The 9,928-nt window shown below is 58.5% G+C and overlaps 1 protein-coding gene across 2 annotated transcripts in view; it reads right to left on the bottom strand.

The window, feature by feature from the left end:
* Positions 1-9,928, bottom strand: part of Scnn1b (sodium channel epithelial 1 beta subunit) — a 56,630-nt gene that overhangs the window by 1,780 nt on the left and 44,922 nt on the right. For both annotated transcript variants that reach the window (XM_004622886.2, XM_023714345.1), the window contains exons 5-11: positions 8,352-8,455; positions 7,298-7,461; positions 6,924-7,031; positions 4,913-5,030; positions 4,340-4,415; positions 4,196-4,253; positions 2,257-2,318 (exon numbers count right to left, since the gene is read on the bottom strand). In XM_004622886.2, coding sequence (XP_004622943.1) covers positions 2,257-2,318; positions 4,196-4,253; positions 4,340-4,415; positions 4,913-5,030; positions 6,924-7,031; positions 7,298-7,461; positions 8,352-8,455 — 690 coding nt within the window. The remainder of the gene's footprint in view (positions 1-2,256; positions 2,319-4,195; positions 4,254-4,339; positions 4,416-4,912; positions 5,031-6,923; positions 7,032-7,297; positions 7,462-8,351; positions 8,456-9,928) is intronic.

Below are 9,928 nucleotides of genomic sequence, written 5' to 3'. Positions count from 1 at the left end.
TCCATCCACTCACCCACCCATCTACTCACCCACACACCTATCCATCCACCCACCCATCCACCCACCCATCCATCCATTCGCCCACCCATCCATCCATCTGCCCACCCATACACCTATCATCCACCCATCCATCCATCCACACATTTACCCACACACACACTCCTCCATCCACTCACCCACCCATCTACCCACACACACACCTATCCATCCACCCACCCATCCACCCACCCGTCCATCCACTCACCCACCCATCCATCCATCTGCCCACCCATACACCTATCATCCACCCACCCATCCATCCACACATTCACCCACACACACACCCCTCCATCCACTCACCCACCCATCTACCCACACACACACTTATCCATTCACCCACCCATCCACCCACCCACACATTCACATACCCACCCCACCATCCATCTATCCACCCACCTACCCACCCCCACACACACATTCACCCACCTACACACACACCCCTCCATCCACTCACCTACCCACCTACCCATCTATCCCCACATTCACCCAAACACCCATCCACCCCCACACCTCCATCCATCCACCCACATACCCACCCATCTATCCACACATTCACCCACCCACACACACCCCACCCTCCATCCACCCACCCACCCACCCATCTATCCACACGTTCACCCATCCACACACACACACCTCCATCCACTCACCCTCCCACCCATCTATCCACACATTCACCCAAACACCCATCCACCCCCTCACACCCCCCCATCCATCCATCCATCCATCCACTCACCCACCCACCCACCCAGCCAGCCAGCTAGCCAGCCACTTTACTCTCCCATTCCTAGGAGTGCTAAGTCCAGACCAGAACTGAATGTGTACTTCCATCCCCTCTGGGTCTGGGGGGCCACCAAAGTTCCTCTACCTAGCACACATTCTACAAGCCTTCTTTTCAATCTTGTTTCTACCCTAAAGGACACTCAGGCCCAAGGCCCCCCACAGATCAGTTCTAAGCTGGAGGTGTAGCTCAGTGGTACAGAACTTGCCTAGCATACTGAGTACTCTGGATCCCCCAGTACTGAAACAAAATTCTGAACTCTTCTCTCCCCAGGCCTAGAGTGGCCCAGCCCTACAGAGTAACTACAAAATGCTGAGGGGTTGTGTAGTGATAATGGTACCCAGAGCAGGCGAGGGTGACCAAGTAGGGATCTCCCTCACACCTGGGGGTCTTCAGAAGAGCTTTGACGTCTTGGCATTTCTGGGTGCAAGCTATGTCTCCCACCTGGACATCTTTGCCTCTATTTACTTCTCAAAGTCCCTACACATACCTCTTTTCTCTCAGGTACACAGAAGCTCCTCCTTGCCACTCCTCAAGGGAAGGGAGCCTGTGCAGACCCTCATTCCTAGCAACCTTTCACATCTCCCCACTCCAGGCTTCCTGGTGGTGTGGGTCATGTGTCCTTGTGCTTATACATGGTACTGTTGGATGAGTGAGTAGATGGATAGGTGAGGGGATGGATGGATGGATGGATGGATGGATGGATGGATGGATGGATGGGGGGATGGATGGGTGAGGGGATGGGTGGGTAAGGGGATGGGTGGATGGATGAGGGGATGGATGGATGAGGGGATGGATGGGTGAGGGGATGGGTGGGTAAGGGGATGATGGATTGATGGATGGATGGATGGATGGGGGGATGGGTGGGTGAGGGGATGGATGAGTGAGGGGATGGATGGGTAAGGGGATGATGGATGGATGGATGGATGGATGAGGGGATGGATGGGTGAAGGGATGGATGAGGGGATGGGTGGGTGAGGGGATGGATGGATGGATGAGGGGATGGATGGGTGAGGGGATGGGTGGGTAAGGGGATGGATGGATGGATGGATGGATGAGTGAGGGGATGGATGGATGGATGGGTGGGTGGGTGGGCTGGTGTATGGATAGGTGGGTGGGTAGATGGATGGATGGATATAGATGGATAGGTGGATAGGTGAGTAGGTGGATGGATGGATAGTGAATGGATGGATGGGTGAGTAGGTGGATGGATGGATGTCAAAAAATGGAAGGATGCATGGGTGAGATGGGAGGACATGTTCTTCTTTCAGGACCCTGAATCCATTTGCTGCTTTTGTTTCCTCTTGCTCTTGGGGCCTTTTCCTCTAAGCTACACCTGGCTCTGACCAAGGGGAGAAAGTATGATAGCCAACCCCCCAAGGCCCTGGTTCCTCCCCTTTTCTGCTTTCCCAGCCCTTCCCAGACTCCAGGCTCACTTGCTCAAGGTGATATTGGTGCTGTGGTCTCGCTCCTGAGACAGGACGTGGAAAATCCAGTCCTAGAACCCAAGAAGGTAGTAAAGACAATGGCATGCCACCTTCTCTCCCAGTCACGGCCCTGCCACTTGTGGGGAAGCAGAGCCCGGCCCTGCACCTCCCGAAGCCCTGGAAACCCCCAGGCAGGGAGCAAGAGGAGCGTCACAGTGGGAGCTGGGCCGTGTTGTGGGCAGGGGGCTCCACCCCAGGCCCTGGGCTTGCTGCTCCCACCACCCAGAACCCCACCCTGCCCCCGCAGCAGGCCCAGCCCATGGGTCCCGCTTAAAAGTTGCCTTTGACAACGGCTTTTCCCTGACCCCTGGAGGGGTTGTGCCTATAACTCTCGCCCATGGTCCTGTCTGTTGCCTTCATAACCATGAGCACGCCTTGAGGGGATTTAATTTCTGTATGTGTACAACGGGTACTGACAATGTATGGTGAACGTTTAGATTAAAAACTGCGTTACAGTAAAAGGCACATTGCCGTTAATCCCCTCTAGTGCTCCCCCTCGCTTCTCCCACCCATTCCTTTGTTCTTGCCATCTTGAGAAGCAGTTCTGCAAGCCTCTTTCCTGAATGGCTTTGAGAGGTGTGTGAAGACGGCGTGCCACTGTGGTGTGCGTGGTGGTGCACGCCTGTAATCCCAGCGCTGGGGAGGCTGAGACAGGAGATCAGTAGGAGTCCAAGCTGCGTAGTGAGACCCGGTACCAAATTCATAAAGGTGTGTGAAAAGTAGAGAGGATTCTGCTGCTGAGTGCCACCCAGGGCGGGCCGGCGCCTGAACGCAGCACAGCGGGTCCTCACCCCCCGGGCCCCCGGGCCCTTCTGGCGCTTCCCAGGGTCAGTGCCCATGGATGCTAGGGTTTTGAGTCAACTCAGGACATGAAGGTAGCCGTGAAAGTACAACTAAAGACACTCAGGACAGGGGCCTTCTCAGCTGCTCCAGCAGCGGTGAGCGCAGGGGCGCATGCCTGTGATCTAGGAGGCTGAGGCAGGAAAATTGGGAGGCTCTGGGAGGCTGAGGCAGGAGGACTGCAAGTTCGAGTGCTGAGCTAGCCTAGCCACTTAGACCTGCTCAGAGCGAAGTCCAGAGTTCAGTGTCCAGCACAAAAGTGAACAAGCAATGGGGTAAGGTTTTGAAGAGGGAGAATATTTTGAGGGAGATTAACAGCAATGAGCCTTTTACAGTAATAAATGCAAAAAAAATTAAACATTCACAGTTTTTCGATGATACCTCATGTATTGTCCCTCTCCAATTAGACCTTGAGCTCCATAAGTGCTATGTCTGCCTTACGTGCTGCTGTGTCCCTGATGCAGGGCCTGGGGGGCTATTAGGGGACATGAGGGGAACAAGAAGGGAGGGATGCAGTGAGGAAGGGAGGGAGGGAGGGAGACAGGAAGGAGGAAGGGAGGGAAGGAGGGAGACGGAGAGAGGGATGGAGGGAGGGAAAGGGAGGGAGGGATAGAGGAAGGAAGGGAGGGACAGAAGGAGGGAGGGAGGGGGAGGGAGATGGAAAGAGGGAAAGAAGGGGGAGGGAAGAAGGGAGGGAGGGAAGGAGGAAGATGGAGAGAGGGAGGGAAAGGGAGAGGAGGGAGGGAGGGAGACAGGGAAACAGGGAGGGAGGGATAGTGGAAGGAAGGGAAGGAGAGGGAGGGAAAGAGGAAGGGGGGAAAGAAGGAGGGAGGGAGGGAGGGAAAAGGAGAGGAGGGAGGGAGAGAAGGAAGGAGGGAGGGAAGGAGGAAGGTAGGGAAGGAGGGAGATGGAGAGAGGGAAAGGAGGGAGAGGAGGGAAGGAGGAAGGGAGAGAAGGAGGGAGGGAAGGAGGGAAAGTCCCTCTCCAAGTTCCAGAGTTGTCCTGCAGGCCCAAAGACAGGGCAAGGCCTTCGGCACCCCCACCTCACCTCTGAGGCCTCAGAGGGCCAGTCGGCCATGGAAATGGTCATCTTGTACTGGGTATCACTGGAAGAGAGAGGGCGGCCCTGTTGCTGCCCTGCCAAGGCTGTCCCCTCAGCCTCACGCAGCCGTTGCTTCCCTCCCACACTCACTTGCAGGACTCCTTGCACATGCGGATGCAGGACTCCCTCTGGGCCAAGCTCATCCGCAGGTCGAAGTAGCAATGGGCTGGCAGGGGAGGAGGATATGGTGGGAAAACTGGGGGCCTCCGGGGCTGCCCCCACCCCAAGGACCTGCAGCCCTTTGACCCATTCCAGCTTGGAGGCGCCCCGTCACACGCCCACCTCTGGAGGTCAGGGCATCTGGCCCTCGGCGCGGTGGTGGGTCATGGGACCACGCCCAAAGGGCTGAGCGCTGGCGGGGACAAGCCCTGCCCTATCGCCTGTGGGTCGCGTTTGTGTTCAGAGGCGGCAGAGCCCTGCCGTGACGACACCCATGGTCCTCTGGACTCTGAGCCCTTCTGGCCGAGCCCCCGTGCTTCCAAGTTTCAGGCGCTTGGAGGCACCATCAGGACAGGCTTCCCGTCTCCCCCCCAGGCCTAGCACCCGGCAGAGAGGCCGCCGAGGGTGCGCAGCGGCCCTGTGCGCGCATGCGCGAGCCGGGTGCGCGGATGCCGGGGCTGGCGCTGCAGCTCCGCCGTAAGCGCGGGCAGGAAGCCCACTCACCCCAGTCTGGGAAGTCCCGGCTGTTGCAGTATCTCTGTCCCGGGGGCAGGGGGTACAGGTAGTGAGCACAGCTGCAGTTCCGGACCATATGCTCTTGGAAGCAGGAGTGAAGGCAGGCCTGGGGTGTGGAGGGAACACAGGTGTGTTGGGGAGAAGGGGCGCGCCGGGTGCAGTGGGTGTGGCTGTCCTTGTCTCGCGGGCCGGGCCGCAGCCCCCTGGACCCTGCAGAGGGCCTGCGCAGACCCCAGCGCCCAGACCTCCCCACCCTGACCTGGGGTCCCGGAGGGAAGGGCAGGGTGAGATCTCCCCAGACAGCCTGGTCCGCGGGGTGTCAGCGCCCTTCCAAGCTTTCTGCATACGAGGGCCCAGGAAGGCGGCCTGAACCCTTTTCTCCTGGAGGGGCCTCAGGGGCAGAAGGACCAGTGACCTTCCTTCGCCGGCCTAGGGCCGACGCTGGCAGAGGGCGTGGCCAGAAAGGCCCTTGTTTGGGAGGGCGGAGCAGAGCGGGCGCAGGTGTCCCCTCTCCAGAACTGGATGCGGGGAGCCTGCGCTCACCGTGCCCCAACGCCCGGGCTTTCGGGTGCTGTGGCCTGGTTTCAGGGTCTTGAGCAAGCGACTAATGCCTGAGCCTGTTTACTCATGGCCAGAGGAGGCGCTCGTCACGCCTGCCTCCGCCGGCCGGGGCCAAGCTGCTGTTACCTCACTCGTGCCCTCTCCTCCCCTTCCGTGGGCTCCCAGCTCCCACCCACCCTTGCCAGCCGCTCCGGGCTCCGCCCGTGCCCCCAAGGCTGCCCTGCTGCTCCTTCCCACGCGAGGGCGACCTGTCGGGCTGAGGTCCCTGTGAGCAGCAGCGGGGAGCGAGGCTGGCACATTAAATGGCATGGCTAGGAGGCAGAACAGGGGTTGGAGTGTGCGTGCTGGCCGCCTTCAGGCCCCTGGCTCATGGGAAAGCGGCTGTCCAGCCCCTTCCGGCCCCAGGGCCCAGGCCTCCTCCATGGCTCCCACCACCCTGTGCCCCGCAGCGGCTTGGCCGATCCCCAGCCTCTCCACAACAGAAAGAGACCGCTAGGCAGGAGGTGGCCAGCCAGCCAGGCTGAGTGATGGGCCCATCCGTAGGCGGGGTGGGGACAGGAGGGTCAGCTGCCTGTGACTGAGGCACAAAGGGTAGCCATGCCAGGCAAGAGTGGGCACCAGCTGCCTCGACTGTCTTCAGCTTATCTGCCAGCACAGCCTGGGCTGGGGCAAAGGCCACCCTAGCCTGCACTGGAACGCCTTATTCTCCTTTTCCCATGAGGCCGGGTTTGGGAGTGGACAGTGCTTGGCTGACCCTGGAGATCAGCGCAGAGGGAGCCTCCAGCTGCTGCATAGGGGCTTGAGAGCAGATACAGAGGGGGACTCCCCCGGAAGTGGGTGCGGCACTCCGACTGGGGTCACAAGTTCCTCGTTCTCCAAACAGTACCGAAAATAGCACCTACGTTAGGTTAGGGTGGTTACGAGGACTCCGTGATGTAACTTATGTAAAACACCAGCCACGGTGCCAGCCCACGGCAAGCCTGCGCCAATCACGCGGCTATTATTAGTAAGGATTTCCTCACAAGGGGGTTGAAGGGTTCAAACAGCGCTCTAACCTGCAGGCTCTCACACCCACGTGAGCTCCGCAGTGTCGGCTGCTGTTTCTGATTCTTCTTGGGAGACCCCAGGGCTAGATCCCATAGAATGCTGTGTGTCCCCGAAGCCCCATCTGCCCAGGTCAGAGTGAGAAGGGCGTGGCCCCAGGCCTGGATAAGAACCAGGGGATTGTACCAGTGCTGCAGGGCTGGGTGCACTGTGGCCACCTAGTGAGATCCAGCAGATCCGAACTGGAGACAGTGAGGGGAAGGGTGGTAACAAAGCCATTAGGGTGTGTCATGCCCAGACACCAGCCCCACGGGAATACAACCGTGACGCACAGCAAACCTGTACTAGCCAACTATGACTCCGGCAGAGCCGGAGACTGGTGCGGCCTGCCCACCTGGATGGAGTAGGTGGTGTTGTAGCTGCTGTAGAGGTTTCGGATGGCAACATCAGAGCCGTTCCTGGTGCACGGGCTGTAGGGTTCGCCCATGCGCTGCAGCTTGTCCTGGTAGAGAGGTTACTTGTGGGGACCCCTGGGCACCCCAAAAAAGCCCCCTCTGTACCTTTCTCCCATCCAACACTGGGAACAGGATACTGGGAAAGGCAGTGGGCTGTGGGTCCCACAGGTGCCTGAGGGAGGGCTCAGCTTGCCCTGTGGGTTTGGGAAATCGAGCTCAGCTTGGTCTCCACCCAGACAGAGGCAGAAGGGCCAGGGAAGGGGGATAGGGTGCTGGGTCCTTTCCTTCCAAGCTGCCCTGGGTGCCGCCATACCACCAGCACCCCAATGGAGGTCTCGGTGCCCGATGTGGCGTAGATGCCTTCCTCTTTGATGAATGGGTAGGTCCTCTGCTCGTGCAGCACCAGCCGGGCGCCCGCGGTGGACGCAAGGAAGGGGACGTAGTCCTCCTGGTCTATGTCCAGGATCAGCTTTAGACCTAAGGAGGGGCAGGCTGAGGCTGTTGAGCTGCCCTGCACCCGGGCAGCAGAGAGACCCTTTTGCTTGCTCACAGAACTCAGTCTAGCCCGGGGACCCCAGGGTCAGCTGGATGCTACACCCCGTTGGCACAAATGTCAGCTCACACTTTTTGCCTTCTGCACTGCCCCAGTGTATCTTCCCTGGGCTCCTTTTGCCCCACCTCAAATAGTCTCTTTTCTGCACAGTGGGTAGGTCTAGGAGGTATGCAGGCCCATCACTGCCTTCCTGGCCACAGACCATCCTGGTGGCTCTCCGCTCCCTCAGCCCTGTCTATGCTTCTGGCTCCTCGCAGCTAACTGTATACTGGGGGCGGGGTGCCCTCCCTCCTTGAGGAGGCTGGAGGTTTGCAGGTTTGAGCTGAGCCTGGGGGAGCTAGTGATTCCGTAGGACGCTGTTACACAATGAAAACATAGAGGGCTGGGGCGGTAATTCAGAACAACAGAACAAACTGCACAGCACGCAGGCTGAGAGTAAGAACCTGCAGTAAGGGATCGCGGGTAGGAATATCCAGCGTCCTCGGAGTCCTGCTCCTGGGCGTGGGGCAACAGCTGACCGGGTGAGGTCACACTGTCTGCTCCAGGCACCCACGCCCAGGGCTCCGGAGGGGAACCAGGCCTTGAGAGGTAGGTCTTGACTCAGAGGCACCCGATGAGTCGCTGTGGAGCCCCAACCGCAGCCCAGCCGCTCTTGGGCCCTTGCTTTCTCCAGGCAAGCCCAGTCTATCTGAGCACCGCGGAGCTGGCCGACCGGCCGGGGGCTCCACAGCGCCCCCCTCAGTGCCTCCTCGGGCCTGCTCTCGGGCTCACTGCAAGGCCCTGGTGTAAAGCCTCAGGACAGACCGACACTCACCGAATTCCGCCCCAGGGTTGGCCGAAGGGAGCGCTGCCTCCTCCATGCCCCAGTTGAAGATGTAGCAGTTGCCGTAGTCGGGATAGAAGATGGACGTGAAGTTCCTAAAGACACCATCGGCTGGAGGGCAGGGCACAGCAGCCAGTGCCTCCCCAGCTGTTCTCCCGGGCACCTGCTGTGCACGGGGAAGCTGGCGTCCGCTGCCCACCCTCCAGTCACTGCCCAGAGCGGTTCAGGAGGGAGAGGCAAGCACCGGGTCACTTGGTCCACCCCACTATGGGAACCAGAGAAGAAATACCGACTCGCTTTGGTTTCACCATGAGGTATGTTGGTTTTTGTCCTTTGAGACAGGATCTTGCTGTGCAGTCCAGCCTATCTTTGAGCTATGCATCCCAGGCTGGCCTTGAACTTACAGTGATCCTCCTGCCTCAATCTCCACAGTGCTGGTAGCCATGAATAATGAAAAAGAACTTTCTAGATATTTGCATCTCTCATAGATATCTACAAAAACATGTGCCCACGTCCTAGCCCCAGGAGCTGGTCAACATGACCTTATTTGGAAAAAGTCTTCACAGATATGACCAAGGATAGTAAGGTGGGATCAACTCAGATCACCTAGGTGGGCCCTAAACCCAACGCCAAGCACCCTTAGGCAGGTAGAAGAGGAGAATCCACTGCTGTGGAGAAGTCACGGAGAAATGGCGGGAGAGCTCTGCGGGCAGGCTCTCCCCCGAGCCTCTGCGGGAACCGCCCTGCCGGCATCTGGTTTTTGTGGGTACAGAATTCTCCGTGGGAGAACAAGTGTCTCGTTTCAAGCCACTTGGTGTGCGGTAATCATCACGGGACTGCGGGGACTAAGACCACATACAAGGCTAAAAGGCGGCACCAGCCAGCGACCGCGCCGCTGCTCCAGGATGCCTGGGACCAGTGAGGTGGGCAGGGCAAGCCTGCGACAAGGAGAGGAGACAGATGGAGCCAGAGGGGAAGGGACAGAGGGTCCGGGAAGGGCCGCGAGCAGGCCGTCTCTCTGGTCCAGGAGTTCCCTAAGACCCTAAATATGAACGCTTCCAGAAGGTGCTCTGTGGCACTGTAGCACTGCAATGTGGTCTCAAAGAATTCATTAAAAACAGGTGAATCAAAAGGTCTGTGGGTGCTGCTCGGCAGTGAAGCGCGCGCTTCCCATGCGTACAACCCTGGATTGGATCTCCAGCACCGGCCAAAATACGGGAAGCCAAGCAAATGCTCGCTCCCTCTTATGAAACATTTCCAACATAAAAAGCAGAGAAGGAAGCCCCCACCAGTATCTGTTCAGTTCTCATTCTGCTTGGCTGAGCAGTCGTGTTTTAGTGCTACCCTCCACCGACTCTCCCTCCCATACATTTTTCTTTTTTTGTCATTTTGAGACAGGGTCTCACTATGTAGCTCGGGCTGGCCTTGAGCTCATTTTGTAGCCCAGAGTAGTTTCAAACTTGCAAGAATCCTCCTGCCTCAGCCTCCTGAGTGCTGGGATTACAGGTGTGCACCACCACACCTGGCTTCCCATAGATTTTTTTGAAGCGAATCTCAGACTTTAATAT

This window comes from Octodon degus, unplaced genomic scaffold (assembly GCF_000260255.1).
Source record: "Octodon degus isolate 3935 unplaced genomic scaffold, OctDeg1.0 scaffold00001, whole genome shotgun sequence".
Lineage (NCBI taxonomy): Eukaryota > Metazoa > Chordata > Mammalia > Rodentia > Octodontidae > Octodon > Octodon degus.
Note: the sequence above shows the minus strand (reverse complement) of the source record. Positions and strands in the feature narration are given on the sequence as shown.